At 41.4% G+C, this 22,040-nt stretch overlaps 1 protein-coding gene across 1 annotated transcript in view; it reads left to right on the forward strand.

The window, feature by feature from the left end:
• Positions 1-22,040, forward strand: part of CTIF (cap binding complex dependent translation initiation factor) — a 2,147,727-nt gene that overhangs the window by 1,745,246 nt on the left and 380,441 nt on the right. The window contains exon 11 of the mRNA XM_044081751.1: positions 15,566-15,865. Within this exon, the coding sequence (XP_043937686.1) occupies positions 15,566-15,865 (300 nt within the window). The remainder of the gene's footprint in view (positions 1-15,565; positions 15,866-22,040) is intronic.

Genomic DNA, 22,040 nt, shown 5'->3' on the forward strand with positions numbered 1-22,040 from the left:
TCCTTTTCTGCATTTAGCCAAGGGCAGCCATCACAAGTTACACAAAAGACAAAGGATTTCTCATCCATCCCCACCTATTCAGTCTTCAACTGACACTGTGGGTGATAGGATTTTGATTCCACACAAACACCTTTTTTTCTGAGGATGTGCTTAGGGTCCTGCAGGAGGTATTCTGTTTGGTGTCTTTCTTGTAAACTGGATCTATTTTCTGTGGCTGTTCATTTGGTTCTTTTTTATCTATGTGAACTGCTTAATGCTGGGTTGACTTATTCTTCTGATAAGGCTCAGTTATCTGCTATCTCTGCTTGTCTGCCTTTATATCCTCATTTAGTTTCTAGATGTGAAGAGAAACAATTTCGTAAAGGTGTCCTTGTTAATAGGCCTTCCAGGAAGGCTGTTCTTCTTCCCTCGGATCTTAATTTTGTTTTGGAAAAATTGACCCAGCCTCCTTTTTGAGCCTGCAGCTTTCAGCTTGCTTGTAACATTGTTCTTAGAAGACTGTGTTTTTGTTAGCCCTTACGTCTGCCAGATGGGTGTCTGAATTTCAAGCCCTTGTGGCTTGTCCTGCTTTTTTGGTGTTTCATAAGTACAGGTTGTCCCTTCATACTAATCCTTCTTGTATGCCTAAGGTAGTAAATAAGTTGTCCCTTAATCTGTCTATTCTTTTCCCCTTCCCCGCAGTCTAACAGTGAGAAGGTCCTCTACACATTGGATGTGTAGACAACTCCGGTTTTATTTGGATAAGACTAAGACTTTTCATAAATTTGATCAATTGTTTGTTTCCTTCAGTCTAGGTTTTTAGGATTGGCTCTGTCCAAGCAAGCTGTTTCTTCTTGGATTTCTAAAGTCATTTCTCTTTGTTATCCCGTTCGTGGGAAGAGCTTTCCTTCTATTGGGGCTCATTCTACTAGAGCTGTGACTTCTTCTGGTGTTTTTTTTTTCAAGGGGTTTGATGCTAACTGTATTCTTGCGGCATGAACTTCTTTGCATACATTTACCAAGCACAAGTTGGATAGAATTTCCAGAGCTAGAGCTTGTTTTGCTAGAGCCATCCTTCATGGCTTCCTAGAGAGCTCTGCTGGTCCTTCCTCCTCCCTCTCTTCCTAAACTTTTTCAGTCTCCCTAATGTAATGAATACTGCAAGAGTGAAATGGAAGGACATAGTACAGTTGTGTAAAATCTTACCTTATCGATAGATCCTTCTCTTCACTGTTATGGTAAGATTTTGCACAACTGTACTTTCTAAGGAAGTCTGGCCGCACTGACTGGACAGTAATGAGAGGCAGTGTGTGACGTCATATACTGCATTTCAGTTCGAAGTGCCACCTGAGCTTTAAGATGTGTCTTGGGAATGTTATACCCCTTGTGTGACTGGATTGATCTGAGACTGATGGGAGGAAAACTAAAGTAATAGGTAAACTTGAAGTTGATGATAGTTTGGGAACCTAGGCTTTCTTAACTTGATATGTTCCTGTTTTCACAGTCCATTGCTGTAGCTTCAGGGTATCAAATGTGAGGCAGAGAATACATGCAGTACTCTCCAGAGTAAGTGTATTTTAAGTTAAAAACTTATTCTAAGCCCAAGTAGTACAAAACTAAATAACTTCAGTCTGATTTAGCTCAGACAGTAAAGCAGTGCACCTATAGAAATTAACTTTGTGTGTGCCTTAATAAATAAACAACTTTGTGAAATACAGTTGAATTCTTGTAATCCTTGACTAAGATTGAGGGCCAGCTTGTCTTCCTTCTGTTGCCAGACTAAATAGCACTTGGTAACAACAGGCAGTGCAGCAACTGCCCAGTGCTCACAGGTAAGAAATGCTTACTTGATACAACATGCTCTTGTTTGTGAGAGATGGAAGTATTTAACTGTCATGAAGGTCTTACTCTCACCAAAACACACAAACTATGAGCAACATACATTCCCACAACGCTCTGCAGCATTCCATTGTAATATGTCTTGCACTAAAGTTGTGAAGAAGTCTTTTGACAAAGCTTCCTAGACCTATGAAAACTTGATTTCATTGTAAAGCTACCTCCTGACTACTTTCTTGTACACTTATGGCAAATATTCACTTAGATTTTAATTGCACCAAATCCTTCATACCACACCACAATACAAGTAAAATTGTTTTGGTGACGTGTGACTCCACACAGATTTTCCTCTCACCAGGATGGAAAGATGACATGGTGACAGTGAGTTGTCTTTCATGTGCGAGGGTCTCTTGATATTTAGGTGGAGTTCTACCTAAGAAATATTACTACAACATGGTGGTAGTCCATATGGAGGTGAATAACTTTGTACTACAAACCCTGAAAGAGTTTCAAAAAACATGCCAGAGCTCTCCATGCATGTCACAAATGCTGGCAAGACTGTGGTCTTGAACAGAATCCTTTTTCTCCAAAAATGATGCCAAGGTGTGAAGAAAAGATAATTGGCTTCAACAGTTGACAAAAATATTGGTGCCCTTCAAAGGGCATGGGATGAGATGTGTAACAGTCCTACATGCTTTACTAAGGATGGCTTGCACATTTCATTCCAAGGCTTTCACATAAGTTGCCCCATGGTGCCTTTATTAGACAGAATTCAGTTGATAAATAGCCCAGTTTCACTGAGCTTTCAAATCCAAAATGAGATCAGATCAGTATGGCTCTGCTCAGTGCCAGAAGTCTCAGCAACAAGATGCCTAACCTTGAGGACTTCCTGTATTTGAAGCACATCCACATCTGTATAATTACTGAAACTTGATTTAATGTCCAGAAAGCACTACATCCATACCCAAGTTTTGTACCCACTGTGTCTTCAGGTCCAATGGCAACTGGTGATGGTGGTGGTTCCATATTTATTAGGGACCACATTACATGTAGACAAATTCTCAGAGACCCACAAACAGAATTCACTGAGCACCAAATCACTCTTAGTATGACTGTCAGTGCATAGCCTATTACAGGGTAACCTTCTATGTCATCTGAAAATCGTATATAGTTCCTAAATGTAACAGTGAACACCCTATAAATAAGAACTCTTTCATCTTTGTAGACTTTCAGTAACCGTCAGTAAACTGTAGCAACCTATAACTCAAATGTAGAATATGTCCAGAAGTTCTTGGGTTTTGTTAACAAAAACTCCCTGGATAAATTGTTGACAAACCCAATAGACGGAATAATATTCTTGACTTGGCCCTTACAAATGTATTGTCATCATGTACTGTTCCCCTGGATATCACCTTCCCCAGGCAGGTTGGATCATAACTAGTGACTATTGATAAAAATCTGTGAACCTGTTGATACAAATATCTCTGAATTCAAGGATTTCAAACACACAAATCCCATCAAATTGTTTGAAGAAGTTTCAAAATTCACTGATAGCACCACAACCCCAGATGTGGCTACAGTAACCTAACAAGATAATTGTGTAGACCAGACATTCCTAACCATGTCTAAATATGGTGGTCCAACAACATAGATAAAAACTTTGCAATAAAAGAAAACTGCTTAAAGTATGCAGATCAAAATACCCTTCAAATCAGGGTAAGTATAACACATTGTCTAAACACTTGCACAAATTCTATTGGGGCTACTAAGGTAGTTCATGAACTTAGGTTAGCATCTGAAACTAAGGGAACTACAGATCCTTTTTAGCTGCAGTGTATATAAAAAGTGTGCACACCCCTGTAACAATGCCAAGTTTTTGTGATGTAGAAAATGAGACCACAATTAATAATTTCAAAACTTTTCCCAAAAATCTGTTAGGGGAAAAAAATATAAAAAATAAAAAATGTACAATAAGCTGGCTGCATAAGTGTGCACACCCTTAAACTAATACTTTGTTGAAGCACCTTTTGATTTAATTACAGCATTCAGTCTTATTGAGTAGGAGTCTATCAGCATGGCACATCTTGACTTGGCAATTTTTGCCCACTGTTCCTTGCAAAAGCACTCCAAATCTGTCAGATTGCGAGGGCATCTCTTGCGCACAGCCCTCTTCAGATCACCCCATAGATTTTCTATTGGATTTAGGTCTGGGCTCTGGCTGGGGTGGGCCATTCCAAAACTTTAATTTTCTTCTGGTGAAGCCATTCTTTTGCTGATTTGGATGTATGCATGGGGTCATTGTCGTGTTGAAAGGTGAAATTCCTCCATCTTCAGCTTTCTAGCAGATGCCTGAAGGTTATAGGCCAAATGTGACTGATATTTGGAACTGTTCATAATTCCCTCCACCTTGACTAAAGCCCCAGTTCTAGCTGAAGAAAAACAACCCCGAAGCATGATACTGCCGCTACCATGCTTCACTGTGGGGGTGGTGTTCTTTTGGTGATGCAAAGTGTTTTTGCGCCACAAGTACCTTTTGGAATTATGGCCAAAAAGTTAATCCTTAGTCTCACCAGACCATAACATATTTTCACACATGCTTTTGGGAGACTTGATGTATTATATTGCAAATTTTAGCCGGGCCTGGATGTTTTTCTGTGTAAGAAAAGGCTTCCATCTTGCAACCCTACCCCGTAGTCCAGACGTATGGAGAATACAGGAGATTGTTGTCACATGTAGTACACAACCAGTACTTGCCAGAAATTCTTGCAGCTCCTTCAGTGTTGCTGTAGGTCTCTTGGCAGCCTTCCTGACCAGTTTTTGTCTTGTTTTTTTCATCAGTTTTGGAAGGACGTCCAGTTCTTTGCAGCGTCACTTTTGTCCCATATTTTCTCCACTTTTCGATGACTCTCTTGACTGTGTTCCATGGTATATCCAATGCTGTGGAAATGTTTTGTACCCTTCTCCTGACTAATACCTTTCAGCAATGAGATCCCTTTGATGCTTTGTAAGCTCTCTGCGAACCATGGCTGTTACTGTAGCAGGCAACTGAGTAAATGTCAGGAAAATCCTACTAGGACAACTGAACTTTATTTGAGGTTAATCAATCTCTCTCTAATTGATGGCAGGTGTGTACCCAAGAAGACTGAATGTTGTAATTAAATCAAAAGGTGCTTCAACAAAGTTTTAGTTTAAGGGTGTGCACACTTATGCAACTAGCTTATTGTGCATTTTTTATATTTTTCCCCTAACAAATTTGTTTGCTTTTCAATTGAATTGTACAGGTTACAAGTCCCATTAAAGGTGGAAAAAGTTTTGAAATTATTTATCTTGATATAATTTTTTATATCACAAAAACCTCGCATTTTAACATAGGTGTGTAGACTTTTTATATCCACTGTATGTTAGGAAACTTAGAAACAACACTCAACATTGCCCTGAACATATTCAAATTGGCCCAACATACTTGAACCCAGTAAACATCCAAACATACTAGTAAACAAATTCGGTATCCAGAGGTAACTGTCTATAGCTCACCTATCCCTCAGGCTATCATCCCCCCCCTCATTACTAAAGATGTGTTAAAGATTCTTCATATGACTAAAATTACTTTTTCCATGGGACAAAAAATATACCTGTCTGTTTAATAAACAACACTAAACTATGCTATGGCAGATCTGCTCCTTAAACTATTTCCCCGAGTTTAGCCACTGCTTTTTCCCCACTGAGGTTTGGCCATATGGTGGTGGTGGTGATGCATCTACATATGGGTGACCCCACTACTGCCCAGGAAGCTGTAGGCCCAACAGCCGTAAGTCGTTTTTGCAAAGCCACACAACATACTGTAACTGGCCTGGTTAATTATGACAGTGCAGATGTCATCCGACTAGACCCACAGCAGTTTGGCTTTTAAAACCAGTTCCTGCCTAATGAATGTGGCCAATTTTTTGAGTGAATAACACAAGCTGACAGTGACCACGTTGTGCATAAAGTATAAATTGATCTTGCCAAAAGCATTTGCCACTATCCCCCATGCTTCCATTATTAGTAAGCTAACTACCTTACACAGAATTCTCTGTGTGGTAAGATGGATGACAAACTGGCTGAAGGACAGAATCCACACAATGTTGGTATAGGAACATCATCAGAGAGTATGTATTTGACAGTAGGTATTCCTCAAGGCTCCATGCAGGGTCTCATTTTATTTGGCATTTACTTTTCTGATTTCTAAACTACAAAACAAGACCTATGATTAACCAAGTTTGTGGACAACTTTAAACTGTGAGTCACTGTCATGTCACCGTCTCACACTCAAGCACTTCTGGAAGAACTTACCCTTGTAAATACCTTGTATACAAAAAATGGGCTTAACATTAAATGCTAACAAATGTAACACTGACAGCTTTGCCAGACAACCTCCCTTACTTTCAGTGTACAACAAAAACAATACCTTCTCCAAAATGAAAATGCTGTTAGACACCTTGAATGTACAGTGACAGTTCTCTTTTCTTTGATCACCATATAATGATTGATGGGAAGTTCTGCTTGGTGCACCTAATTACCAAGGGAATATCATCCAGATCTTAAGAGGTTATTGTTCTGTTATTCTCAGCATTGCTTAGGCCAGTCTTGAATACAATGTCCCTTTTGGAATGTACCTCACTAGACTTATCAAAAGACTAGAAAGACCACAGGGGTTCCTAACTAAGGTCATCAGTGGCTTAAAAACTCTAAGCTAACAGGTAAGACTAGGAATATTCTCTCTTTTCTATAGCTTATAAACTCCTGGGAGGAGTAATATGCCATGCTTTCTGAGTCGTAAGTGACCCAACATTCCAGAACCTTTTGTATTTCCATCAAACAAGTAGTCCCAAAATAACAGAACCTGGGATCTAAATACTCAAAAGCTATCTAAAGTTAGGTGGAGAGAGAGAAGTTCATTACACAGCACCTTCCCAAACTTTGAAGTAGACTCCTGCTATGTATTAAGTAGTATGACACTTTTATCTTCCTTCAGATGATAATTGAATGTTTGGATAAGTGTTTACAAATTCACTCCTAACTGGATAGGCCTGACTCTCCTTGAGAGAAAATGCTTTGTCTGAAGGTGGGTACTGGCAAGGTGTAAATGGTCATATGGCTCAGTTGCCTTGTAATTCCTATGACTGAGTGATTGCGTGATGCTGTGGCTTGCACTTTTACATACAGCTTAAAAAGTTGTCAGTGTGCGACATTGTGTAGGCTCACTTCTTTGTTGTCTCTGTTAGTTGTTAGGCTTTTACACTTTTAGCTATAGTAGCCAGATGTAACTTAACCTGTTAAAGATTTAATGGCTTAATTTTCCACACCTTTGATCCTGAACTACAGGATGTACGGCCTGACCTTTTACTAGCCTGATATAATACTGACTAAAGGAGGTGCTGTGACATCTGATAAACATTAGATGTCAGCTTGCAAGTGTGTGTGTGTATTTTGTTTATAAAATCCTGAATTTCTGGTAAAGAGCAGAGTAGTTCAGTCTCGGAGCAAGACCAGCTTATGATAGTTTTGAGGCTTCCCCTACAGGTTTCATCTCCCTATTTTTGTGCTCTAATTTCATGTCTCGGGTCTCTGATCATAGCCAACTTGTGTTCTGGATACAGTTCAAGAAATTCACCTGGAGGGTAAAGTGAAACTCAAAAGGGAGTCCTAACATCCATGATGAGAACACATTGCTGAGTTATGATCAGTGAGAACCAGTCATGATTCTTTATATTGCAATGAGTGTTACATACAGTGTTTACTACCAGGTGCAGAAAAAAGTGTATAAATGTAACTTGTCCTACAACTTTGAAAACATTAAGTGTTTAAGACTTGATAGACAGACATCATCTGAAAGTATTCTTTTAAGGAACAAATGTATTTAAAAGTTATTGCACACTTTGCTATCCCACACTTTTTGTTTAAAGGTATGGCAGAGCTTTTAAAGCTGTTCTAGCTTGTGAATGTTCTGTAGTGGCAGCACTTGCTGTTGTTTATCTCACAAATGCTTAATAGGCATGTTTGTGACATCAGGAAAGTATTTAGCAAGCCTGTCAAAATATTTATAGCCATCTTCTCTGTAGGTACTTCAGACACTCAAAAAACAGGTTGTAAGAAGTGAATTAAATGTCTTTATCATTTAAATTTCCCACAGCTGTGCTCAAGTGCCAAATATCTCATTTTCTCCTTTATGTGCCACCAAATCTTCTTGTACCTTTCAGAATGAAAGTCTGTACTCATTGTGAGTTTGATAAAGGCGGTTTATTATGTAGTAGCAGCATATAGTTGTGGCTGATGTAGATTCAATAAGATTAGAACAAGTCTTATACTGATTAACTGAACTAGAATTATACTGTCCATTGTAACTGTGAACTCAGAATTATTCCTTTTTCTGTAATGGCAGAATTAAGACAAACTGTACTGTTTTCTCTAGTTTCTGGACTTTTACTGACTTCTGAATATCTGTACTCAGTCTTCTGATCATCTCAACTGAACTTCTGTATAATTGAACGGCTGGGGTCTTTAAACTGACTTCGTCCTCGATCTCTCGAGTATCCAAACAGAACTGACTTCTGTCTACAGAGTATCTCTCATAATACTAAAATTCTATATGCTTCCTTATAAGTTCTACATGCCTGTTTAATGGTGGTTCCCAAGTGTTCCGCACACTGTGTTAGTATGTCTCATCCTTATTAGTGCTTTAGTCTGATGGTTATTTCACTGAGCTCATTTGTATCACTCACTTCCTTTCTAAAACATTCCTTTCTATTGAATCTGCACCTAGTGAAACTGCATTTAAAATGTAAAATATAAAATGAAGATTATAGGCCTTCTTTAATATGGCTGCATTTCTAGGCCTCTGCCAAGAGAATACTGTATTTATGTAGGATTTATGTGAACCCTATACTTGCATAGGTTTAGGTCTGCTCATTGTTTTCTACAATAGTGTGTCTTTGTGATGAGAGCGCTTGTGTAGCAGCTGTTTGTTTGATTCAGGTGTACCAGATGTCTTTAGAGCTGGGTGTTTAGTTATTGTGCTTTATTTTACATTAGGAAAATTTGTTAATCTAAACTCTTGTGGCAGGAGAGGATAGCCTACACCATTCTAAGCTGAGAATTGCTGGTTGAGGGCATATTGTGTCTGTTATTCTGAAAGTGTATTAGTTCTGGTTTAAGCACTTGGGCTCCAGACCAGTTATTTTACATTAGGAAGGTTTGTGATCTAGACTCTTGTGGCAGGAGAGTGTAACCTACACCCTTCTAAGATGGGAATTGCTGGTGAAGGCTTAATTGTGCCTGTTATTCTAAGTGTCTTTGTTTTAGTTTAAGCAGTTGGGTTCCAGACTAGTTATTTCACATTAGGAAGGTTTGTAGTCTGCACTCTTGTGGGAGTATTCTACTAATTTGCTGCTTTATTTAAATTGTGACAATTTTCTGCACTTTGAATTTCTAGTACTTCTGCATTTTATAGCATAGGCTAGGTTCAGCCTTGCTGAATCTAGATTGTTTGGTATCATCTTAGCACTAAAACCAGCCATCTTACATTTAAGAAGGCCCCACTGCACCCTTGTGGCAGAAGTGTGCAGCCAAGGAACCATCTGAGTTGGGGATCGTTGGAATAAGGTTCAGTCTTGGTCTTCCCCATTGGTTACTTTGTTTTAAAATTATTTAACTTCACTTGTATTTAAGCCTCTCATTTGCTCATAGTGCAGTGGTGTTTAGCACAGCAGTGTATAGCCGTGCATAGAAGCAAACACCCCGAAAGACAATTTTTTTCTAGATATCTGCTAGGGAATCTTCCTAAGCTCCCCTGCTTCACTGTGTGCAATACAGCTACTCACTGCTGCCCTGTGAGCAACTCAGTTGTGCATTGTGAAACATTGATACAGTTTTCTTCCCCCTAGCTATCCACAATCTAGCTGCTTTTTGTTAGTCTTATAGCAAACCTGGTCCACGTAGCCCATTCCCCACTGGCTACTATAGTATGTACCTGTCATAGTAAACAGTTTCCAACCATTTCTCCAGCCAGCCTCCTAGACATGGCCATCCTGAGGCAGTGTAGCAATTGCCTTATGTATACTGATTATCAGTTACTCCTAAAACAAATACAACATGTGAGAGATGTATCTATACTATAAATTTGGAATCAATTTTCTGACATAAACCAGATATCAAATAGGTTGTCAGCACACACACTTCACCTCTTGCACATAAGCTCATAACGCACAAATCCACATACACAGAGGCACTCGCTAGAAGCCTACCTAAAGATCAGAGACTTCCTAAGCGCAAACCTACTGCACACATTGTAGACCCAACAGAATCCAGTACACACAACAGTGTCTCAGTCAATAAGCCCCTAAGGCAAAACACCTCAAAACCAAATGTCTTTGTCTTAGGCAACTCCCTAGTGAGGTACACAGATGGCCCACTCACCAAGCTGGACAAGAAGGTCATGGTAAGCTGCCTGTCAGGTGCCAGATCCGTCAGATCACGCCTGCACTCAAGTTTCTCAGCAACAAGTACCTTTATGACTCTGTCATAGTGCATGTTGGAGTGAATGACTTGAGACATACCTCCCTGGACTATATAAAGAGAGACATGACTGAGCTCTCAGATTGTGAGTCCCAGGCAGGTATGTCCCTAGCTCTAAGCAGCATTCTACCTTCACCCAGGATGATGTCTCAATATAAACAAAAAAATGATTCGACTTCAACAATTGGCTTAATTTCTGGTGTCAGTTCAGTGGGATCCAATATGTCAGCCTGGGAAGATATGGTCAAGAGATCACGCTGCTTTGCCAGAGATGGTCTTCATCTGTCGCCTCTTGGCTTTCGGTTGCTGACATAAGTACTTGCCTCCCTGTAGTACCTTTTTTAGGCAATGTCATAACAGCAAAACAACAAAATTCTTGACAAAAAAAATCCACTAGAGACAAACTCAAGGTTATGCTGCCTAATGCTAGTAGTCTAAATTGGAAACTGTATTCATTGGAAGCACTCCTTACCTTGGAAGATGCCGATGTCTATGCAGTCACACAGACGTGGTTTAAGACCACAGAGAGCATACCGGCCATGCAAGGCTAGAATGCCTTCCACATGTTCAGACCTCAAAACGAGAATGAAAGAACCAAAGGCAAAGGTCTATCCATCTTCATTAAAGACAAATACACCTCAAGACTGGCTAAATAGTACGACTCCCTAGAGTTACTCCAAGTCCAACTAACTGTAGGTAAAACCCTCTTCCGTATCATTATTAGCTATAGGTTCCCCACCATGAACCACAAGAACCATTCTGCCTACCTGGACCTACTTGAGTCACTAGTTATACAGCCAAACACTGTGGTCATGGGTGATTTCAACTGTCCTTCCATCTATTGGAGATGTATATGAGCACAAACAGGCTTGCCCTAAGGTTCCTGGACTTGTACTCACCAGCATAGGGGATCTCTGCACTACCCCCTGAGAGTTCCTCCCTGGTAAGGTCTGATAATAAATCGATCTTGTTCGAAGTAATGATCATACCTGACCCCCAGCAAAAAGGATGAAAAATTTCTCCAAAGTAAAATATAGCCTCCTACGTGATGGCATAAATAGTTTTAAACCCCCTGCTGCCACTGTCAACAATGACTCCTATACAGTAGTGTACACAAATGTCCTGTATAAACACCTGTACAAATGTATAGACTCTGCTCTACCTCAACAGATCAAAACAAGGTCCTTGCGAAAAAACAAGCCACTCTGGTGGATATCAAGCATAACTAGGTTATACAACATGAGGAAGAAACTAATGTCCAAGAACAAGAGGGAACTCATTCAGCAGAGGAAGAACACCCTCCACAGCTTGAACAAGCAAATTATATGTCTTGTAAAGTCCTCTAAAGCCAATTACGATGCTAAACTAGTATCCCGAGCTAACAAGGCGTTCTTTAGCTACATAAGAAATCTAAAAGGGAAAGTCCAGCTTTGTGCTGAACTGGTAGCGGCCAGTACCACTCGTACTGACCCTGAGGACATCACCAACCTGCTAGCAGACAGGTTTGTTGCAAACTTCACCCCCATCCCCCACCAAACATACCCCAAAGTATATCCGTCACCAGTCCTCTACCTAGTATATCCAAAGAGCAGCTCCTAACCTCACTCTCTGTGACCAAAAGCACAGCCTCTTGGAATGGGATAACATCTCAGGTTGCTTACAAAATGGTCTAAAGCAGCACCTAGAGGAACCACATGGCACTGTCTTAAACCACAGTCTAAGTACTGGCTTTGTCCCAGCAGAGTGTAAAACTGCAACAGTAATTCTCTTGCACAAAGAGGGTTCAGCAACTGACCCTGGGAACTATAGACATATAAGGCTAACCAGCCTTGTCTGCAAAGCCGTGGAGAGAATCATCACTGGCCTGATCAGCAAAGACATAGGTTCATAGGTTCATACTAGGCTATCTGCCCTAGGGCATTTATAAGCCTAGCCAGAGTGTGTTTGGCTTTTGCCACCCATTTTAAATTAATTTTGCTATGCCTTTTTTTGAGGTTAATATACTGTGCCTCTGTCTAACAGTGACACAGAAGTGATAGCCGGGGTAAACCTACGATCTCCCATCCACTCATCAAGATTCCTCTTGAAGAGAGTCAATGTGGGACTCTGCCTAACCTGGACTGGGATTTTATTCCAGAGTGAAGGGAGCCTCTGGGTTATGAATCTGTCCCTCCAGCATGTCCTATTTATTTCAGTGCTGAGGTTCAAGTCTCTCGAGTGCGTAGCTCGATGGGATTTGGATTTTCTGAGGTGCAGCATGTCCATTAATTCCGGGTTGGACATGGCCTTATACGTCAGGCACAGATCGCCTCTGAGCAGGCGGTATGCCACTGAGTAGAGCTGAAGTTTCTTTAATATGACATCTGTTTGAGCCCTTTGATCCTCTTGGTGAGGTACTTTTGGGGTCTTTCCAGTTGCTGCAGGTGTCTGGTAAGGTACATCCCAAAAGGGGCATTGTACTCAATTATGGGCCTGATGAGGGATGAGTAAAGAGGCACGATGACCTCCCCTGATCTAGATGTGAATCCCTTCATGATTAGGTGGGCTATATAAAATGTTTTTCTAACCACTTTGGCCACGTGGTTGTCAAATGAGAGATTGCTATCAACTTGGGTCCCCAGGTCCCTAATGACTTCTTCTGTACTTAATGGATTACCACCTATGTGGTAATTTGTGGGCACTTTGTTTTGCCAAAGGGATGACTATACACTTTTGGCGTTTAGCTTGAGGCCATGGCTGTGGCACCAGTTGTCTGTTTCTATGAGGCCCTTTTGGAGGATGCTTGTGTCGGCTGGAGAGTTGATTATGGCGCCCAGTTTGCAGTCATCTGCAAACTTGGTCAGCCACAGTCCTTCCGTGTTGGCCTGTACCGCCGAGAAATATATACCGAACAAGAGAGGCCCCAGGACTGAGCCTTGTGGGATGCCACTTGTAACTGGTTTGGAGTCTGACATGGCTCCAGCAATTCTAACCATGTGGGTTCTGTCCTTGAGCCAGTTTGCAACCCGTCTAGTGACATAGGGGTTTATATTTAAGCTGGTGAGTTTATCTATAATGCCCGAGTGGGGTATTGTATCTTGACCTGACCCAATTTGGCTTTAAGGGTAGATCATGCTTATTAAACCTGGTGGACTACTTCAAGAATTTCAACAAAGCCCCGGATGAAGGCAAAACAGTACATACAGCCTCTCTTGACTTAGCCAAGGCTTTTGACACAATCCCCCTCTCAGGCATCATTGAGAAACTCCGCCATCTGGGAATTAACCCATATGTCTCTAGATGGGGAGCGAAGTGGCTCACTGACAGAACACATGCAGTCAAAGTTGGGGATTCCACCTATACCAGCAGACCAGTTACCAGTTGTGTCCAGTCCCCTGCTGTTTGGAATCTATTTCTTGGAAGTCCAGACAAAAATAGATGGCCTGTGTCTTACCAAGTTAACCGATGATTGCAAACTGGGTGCAGTCATTGACTCCCCCAACGATGTTGACATACTACAAAAAGGACTTACACAGACAAATGATCGGTGCAAAAGCCATGGACTTAAAATGCAATAAAATGTGTTATCAGCCCTTTTAGCAAAGGGGAAGTCCCTGCAAATTACAATATTAACGGTACCCCCTAGGCTCAAACTCTGTGGTGAGAGATTTGAGAACACAGGTTTATAGCAACATTAACTTTGATAACCATGTGTCCACAATGGTAAGGAAGGCCTTTTACATTGCACATCTGATAAGTAAGGGCTTCGTATCCAAAGTTAAGGATCTTAGAACTCTCCTGTACTCATCCCTCATCAGACTACTAATAGAGTACAATGCTCCCTTCTTTATGTACCTCACTAGACACCTGCAGCAGCTGGAAATATCTCGGAGATTTCTCACCAAGAAAATTCAGGGCGTTCAACACATAACCTACATGGACAGACTGAAGGGCCCTGTCACTGACCTCTGTATCTTATAGGCTGCTGAGAGGTGACTTGTGCCTGGCCTAAAGAACAGTGTCAGACCATGCCCTAATGTAAATGCTGCACATCCACAAGTCAAATGGGACAAGATTCACTTGCTCTAGGGATCTTAACCTAGCCTGCAACATAAACTAGGCATCTTGAGAAATTCAAATAAGGTTTCCAGAGGTTGCCATGCCTCTGGAACAAACTCCCAATTCACATAAAACGGAGCTTCTCAATGACCCTATTTAAGTGTAACTTAGACAACTGAATTGGAGACCTTAAATTTACCCAGGGGTGTCACCGATGTCCCTCTTGGATAAGGGCAGTCAGTGCTAATCATATACTCATGCTACAAATATAGACCATACAACCTGGTCAGTAAGGGAACAAGGGTATAACATGGCCAGGCTTATAAAGGTCCTAGGGCCAATAGCGTAGTTAACCTACTGTGAACCTGTATTATTTGCATATCAGTTTATCAAAGTGGGAAAGTACTGCCAGTTTTGCACTTGAGGAGAATGGTGTAATGGTTGTCGGTGCTCTAGATAATGAAACGTAATGTCCTGATGCAAGTCATATAAACTTGATTATGATTATGTGCAGGTTTTCTTTTGTTTGATTTAATTAGTTTACTATCATGGTACTGAATCACAGAACATATTTAAAAAACAAACAAAAAAAAAAAAAAAACAAATTGAATAGCTGCATTTTGAAGTGTCGACCTTAAGAAATGTTGACAGGTAAGGCAAAGGTTGACATTCTCTTTTTACATAACTCAGTTTAATTGTTAAAAATCGTGCCTCTCCCCAAAAACACCTGCTGTGCAAGCAAGAACACAGCAGCAGACATACAAATCATGTTGCATAACGCTGACCTCTCATTATCAAATGAGTCCATTCCTTCATTAAAATAAAGTCAAATAATTGGGAATGACAGTTCAACATGTGTTAGACAATGCATTGGAGAATTCCATTTTCTGTTGAGTAAACTATCTCTCATTGTTTTCCTGACTTTTCCTGTAGTTAGCTGTCCTGACATCTGGTAGGTTATTTATCCTTGGTACAGAAATTAACTTCAGTGACCTTGTGTAGGTGTATAAAAGCCAAAAGCTTGTCCAAAAATGACGAGCTGTTTTTAACAGCATTTTAAAATAATAAAATTATGCACTGCTTAATTTAATGTACATTATCCATGCAAATGTATAGCTCCATATGTCTGTATACTAATTTGAATTCCTTGTTTGAGCAGGAAGAAGTAACAGTGGAACCAGCCAATCCCCAGAAGAGCAATATGGGCAAGTTGATTGAGATTTTGAACAGTATGAGGAACAACAGCAGTGATGTGGACTCCAAACTTGCAACTTTTATGGAGGAGGCACAGAACTCTGCCAACTCAGAAGAGATGTTAAGTGAGATTGTGAAAACTATTTACCAGAAAGCTGCAACAGACAGGAGCTTTGCTTCAACTGCTGCTAGACTGTGTGACAAAATGGCTCTTTTTATGGTGGAAGGAACAAAGTTCAGAAGTCTCCTACTGAACATGTTGCAGGTAGAGGAATGATTCTTGTATTTGGTAAACGTGATGTATGCAGACTGGGGTGAAAATTAACTCAACTCTAATTTGTAATAATTCTATAGCTAGTTGTCCACATTCTCCAACCTTCCATGCAGCATATCAGAAATGTATACTATTTTTTGAAGTTACTACGTTGACTGTCATAGGTGCATTGGCATTACCACTGCACTAGCTGTATATTTTTGTAGATCATCATGAAGAAGTTCAGCATAATTTATTGAAGTAATTTGTTACCCATTTTGGAGTTATAAGCATATTTGGTTAGTCATAACTCATTTCACACTTTTTTTTTAATCTGAGGAGAATAGTCTGGAAAGAAATTACCTCCATTCCTAGCTGTTGGAGCCACATTAGTAACCCTCCTACCTTAAATGAATTGTTGGTTATCCAGTGATGTTCATCATGTTTCACTGTTGCACTCATTATAATTGGGTTATCCTGCTGGCAGGCTACCCGCAGTCGGCCTGAATTCCAAAGTCTAGGTCCGGCGTCGGTTGCTGTTGCCTCCACCCTGATGTTAGTGCTCCAGGGGTATAAAAGATGCAGCCGACACCATTTTCTTCGGTCTTTCTTGCTGCGCGGTGCCCTAAGCAAAAGCAGTTCACAAGTGCCGGTCGGCCAACTCCTGAGATTTTCAAATTCGAATTTCAGATCCGAAGGCTTCATTAAAGCTAAGTATCCCATTGGGGAAACTTTTTTTCTTGCTCCAGACCGATGTCAGAAAAAGTTAATAATTGGATTTCTTGTGGGAAGCAAATACCTCATAATGATTTTCATTCTTACTGTATTCCTTGCCTAGGCCCTGACCACGACCTTGCTAGTTGTCGGTTTTGTGCTAAATTTAACCAACGCACTATTAAACGTCGGTACGATTTTGCATTTCATTATTTTGGCAGAAGATTTAACTATATAATGCCGTCGGAGCAACCGACTACCGGAGTTTATAAAAAGCGCAAAGAAAAGGACAAGGCATCCGAGGTCCAAAACAGATGAAGAGGCTTCTGCTAGGCCTGTCGCCGGTTCTAAGTGAGGTGCTTTCACAGCCCCTGACACCTGCTACCTCAGAGCCACAGGCAGCTTGCGACTCCCACATGGAGCCGACTAGGCCGCTGGAGACTCAAGGTATTGGACACTCGGAAACTATTCGTTTAGATGGGTCTTGAGCCGCTGAGCAGGCATCTGCTTCTGAGGGTGTTTTCAGGCCTACACAGCTATATGTAAAACCAACTTCAGCTTCAAAGGCAAAGACTAAAGCAGCCCTAAAGACAAAGAAACAAGTACAGCATTCACCTGGACATGTCTCCATGCCTAAAAAACAGATGCTTAAAATGGCCGAAGACCTAATTACTTTGATCAGGGGTTCCCATCCCCCTTCTGATAAGAGGCCTAGGCAAGAGATAGAATATGCATCTTCAGATCAGGTTTCCAATTCCTCTGATTCCTCTTCTGAACAGGAATATTCTCTTCCTCCCTATGAGGATTCTGATACTGAAGAATCTATTCCTTCAGCCTCTCCTCCTGAGGACTATTCTTTTGGGGAAACCCTGCATACTATGAGGGAGCATTTCCACTGGGAGATCCAAGATTACTCAGAATCCAAGAAAAGGCTCAGAGACTTCCTTTTATTACCTCGGCACAGGCCCCTTGCTATTCCTCCTGTTTTAGACATTGTAGATGATGTATTTTCAGAGTCTGGACTGTCTCCTGACTCTTTGCCACCACCTCCTGTTAAACCAGACAGATACTACCGGGTTCCTGATTCACATAAATTTCTTTATAAAAACCCTGCTGCAGACCCAGAAACTCTCTCTCAGGGTCCCAAAGGGGTCAAGGCCTTGACTGCAAAAAAACCCTATACCCTCTACTAGGGATTCAAGGGGCCCTGAACAAATGAGAGAAAAAGATTTATACTTCTGCTACTTTGGCTCTAAGAGCTTTAAATTGTCAATTTCATATGCTTAAATATCAGCAATATCTAATGTCACTGCTTAAACAAAAATTGTTGACAAATTCAGAATGTGCAGAAAACAAAGAAATGCAGGATTTATTGCATGCAGCTCAACAAGTAGGAAACCATACTTTGCAATGTGGTTTTGATTCTCTAGAGGTCTCTTGCAGGGCCGCTGTTACAGGTTCTGTCATTAGGAGACATGCTTGGTTAAAAGAACAGAATCTGCCCGATCATGTTAAAGCAAAATTATTAGATGCTCCATTACAAAATGATGCCTTGTTTGGTGCTAAAGCAGAAGAGGTGTTGAAGAAGTTGGAGGACAAAGCTAAATCTATGCAAACAGTCAAGGATTTCTTACAGGTACAGCCTCCCAGATTTAGCAGGAACTGGCCTGCAAAGAATTGGTCCTTATCAGTGTCAGACAGACCACAGAGGTAGGTACAAATGCCCCAGAGGCAGATCACAGCCCCAAGGCTCATACAGGCCTAAACAATGGGGTGCTTCAACCTCCAAAAATGGAGAAGAAAAATCACAGCCATACAGGAAACAATCTCAATAACTTTCCCCCGCCAAGCACTTATCTTCTGGCAGCTCCTTTGGGAGGAAAACTAGCACTTTTTGCACAATATTGGCACATGATCACTCAGGACAAATGGGTCTTAAATATCGTACCCAGGGCTACAGGTTCCATTTTCACACCCTGCGAAGGCCAAACTGTATGCCAGACCTGCCACGCAATCAATGGGCAGAGGCACAAAAACAAGTTTCATTCCTCATGGACATGAGAGCCATTCAGCAAGTACCACAGTAAGAGCAGGGACTAGGATTTTACTCAAGGCTATTCTTGGTGCCCAGAAAGGACAAAACCTGGAGACCAATACTGGACCTGTCTATCCTGAACACATTCCTGGATATTCCAAAATTCAAAATGTTAACTCTGCAGCAGCTTCTGCCCATGCTGGGCAAGAAGGCTTGGCTTGTGACTTTAGACCTAAAAGAGGCATACCTGCATGTCCCAGTCAGACAATCATGCAGAAGATACCTCAGATTTATAGCTGGCTCAATGCATTACCAATTCTCTGCAATGCCCTTTGGCTTATCTACTGCACCCAGAGTCTTCACAAAATGCCTGGCACCAGTAATTGCTTTTTACAGACAAAGAGGAATTCAAATATATCCTTACTTGGACGACTGCCTTATTCAAGCAGAGAACAAGGACACTCTACTGCAGCATCTGGCATTTGTAAAAACATTACTAACAGGCCTAGAGTACACAGTAAACGAAAAGAAATCAAAACGTGTACCCTCTCAAGAGATAATATTCCTGGGTGCAAGCTTAAATACAACTGCCCAGATGGCTTATCTCATGCCAGACAAACACAGACAACTGACTACTTATTTCAAAATGTTGGCAACAAAGACCCAGTTATCCGCAAGAAAAATTCTGCATGCTTTGGGTTTCATGGCCTCCTGCATTCTTCTAATTCCATATGCAAGACTGCATATGAGGAAACTTCAGTGGTATCTAAAAAGTGTTTAGACTCAACATTGCCACAGCCTGGAAACAATAATTACCCTCATTCCCTGCCTGCAACAGGAGTTTCGATGGTGGGCAAAAGCCTTTCACCACAACACGGGACAGCCATTCACCTTACCCACAGCCAGGCAGACATTGACAACAGATTATGCCTGGGGGGGCCCATATGGCAGGAAGATGTATTCAGGGCACATGGTCCGCAAGTCAAATGCATCTACATACAAATCAAAAAGAGATGCTAGCAGTTCAAAATGCCCTGACAGCCTTCAAGGATCTACTTCATCCAGGACAGCTACTGCTAAAGATGGACAATACCACAGTCATGTGGTACATAAACAATCAAGGGGGCACACATTCCTACCCCCTCTGCAGACTAGCCATGAACTTGTGGGACACAGCATTGACTTACCAAGTACATCTGCAAGCACAATTCCTGCCAGGAAGGATAAATACTCTGGCAGATGAACTAAGCAGAAACCTAATGGATCCCCACGAGTGGAAATTGGATCCACAAGTCTTCAGCATGATAACAAGGAACTGGGGATGCCCGGACATAAACCTATTTGCCTCCCCTCACAATTGCCAACTGCAAAGATTCTGCACGAGGACTTATCACAAGCAAGCATAGAAAGTGTATGCTCTTACCTTTCAGCTGGAAAAACCTAACATTATATGCCTTTCCACCCCAAGGTACTCCTCAAGGTCAGACAAGAGAAGCCAAAAATGATACTGATTGCCCCAGACTGGCCCCGCCAGCACTGGTACCCAATCCTAAAGAGCTTGTCTCAATGCCCAGCTTGGACATTACCTCAAATTCCTCACTTATTGACCCAACAAGACAGATACTGCACAGCCAACTCAGGACCTTAAACCTGACATCATGGCGGATAATGCAGCCATTCAAAATACACCTCTTTCTAAAGCAGTCATGGATGTTATTTTGGAGGCCAGGAGGCCTAGCACCAGAAAATCTTATGCAGAAAAATGGAAGAGATTCTGCGCTTGGAACCAGGTGCAAGGTATTGACACGATTGTTCCAAATATTCCTCAGATTTTGCAATACTTAACTGAGATGCTGGATAAAGGCCTTTCCTTTTCATCAATTAAAATTCATGCCTCTGCCTTTTCAGCTCATTACAGTGCAGAACCACCTATTTTTTCTCATCCATTACTAAGGCTGTACCTCAGAGGGGCCAAAAACATAAGACCCCCCAAGGAGAGCACCAATACCTACATGGGACCTCAACTATGTCTTGGAAAAACTTACACTGCCTCCGTTTGAGCTGGCCTCTGCAGCTGATATAAAATTCTTATCCTGGAAAACAGCTCTGCTCCTGTCAATAACCTCCACTAGACGAGTCTCAAAGTTACAGGCACTCATGGCTGTGGAACCTTTTATCATTTTCCATCCTGACAGGGTTTCTCTGAGGACAAACCCTACATTTATGCCTAAGGCAGTGACCATTGTGGCCCTTAACCAAACAATTCACTTGCCTACCTTTTACCCAAATCCACATTCTTTGGACATTCACAGACAGCTACGCTTCTACTTGGACAGAACCAAAGCTTTCAAAAAGACTGAACAACTTCTAGTAGCATATGCTGCAGGATCACAAGGAAAGACCATTTCAAAGCAGACTATTTCAAAGTGGATAGGCCACTGCATTCGTTTCTGCTATTCTCACAGCATGGCAAATCAGTGCCTAAGGGCATTAGGCCACATTCCACCAGAGCAGCAGCCACTTCAGCAGCCTTCCTCAGAGGAGTACCAACCAAAGACATCTTAGAGGCTGCAACTTGGAGTTCAGTGCATAATTTTACAAAGCACTATCACTTACCTCTCTACTCTAAATCCAGGGCAGGCTTTGCCACTGCAGTTCTGCAGGGCCTGACAGCCTCTCCTAATCCTATTTAGCCCCAGCTTCCCAACCATAGCTTTGGGATTCAACCCAGTTGTAATGACTGCAACAGTGAAACACGAGGAGCAGAGTACAGTTGAGTACATACCATAAATGTAGATGTTCGAGTGTATTCACTGTTGCAGTCCAGGTTACCCTTCCTCCATCCCCCTGTTACTTGCTGGGACTTATCTGTACTTCTGTATTCTATACAACCTATGTGGTGTATTTGCTTGTAGATGAAGGAAAAGTTGTTTTTTGGTTATGCATGCTTATTGGCATTAGTGAGCCTACCATTTTAGGGGCACCTGACATCTGGGGCAAGAAAAACTGAAGAAAATAGTGTCGGATGCATCTTTTATACCCCTGGCGCACTGACGTCAGGGAGGAGGCGACAGCAACTGACGCCGGACCTAGACTTTGGAACTCAGGCCGACTGCGGGTAGTCTGCCAGCAGGATAACTCAACTGTAATGACTGCAACAGTGAATACACTCGAACATCTACATTTATGGTAGGTACACAACTGTACTTTTTATCCACTGAACTATGTACAGATTGACATTTAGTGCTATAGTTTTGCCAATTATTCCCTTATTTGGGATAGTGTTCAGAGCTTTAGCAAGGTTATGATAAGCGGTATCAAGTGTCAACCCTCTTAAAGGAATGCCATTATAAGATTCAGAAAAAAGATTTTCCATTAATAAATCCATAGTGTTACATTTCTAACAAAAATGAGTCTCATGTTACCTTGGATAATTTC

The sequence above is a fragment of the Protopterus annectens genome, chromosome 1.part1, assembly GCF_019279795.1.
Source record: "Protopterus annectens isolate FY-2018-M chromosome 1.part1, PAN1.0, whole genome shotgun sequence".
Taxonomy (NCBI): Eukaryota; Metazoa; Chordata; order Ceratodontiformes; family Protopteridae; genus Protopterus; species Protopterus annectens.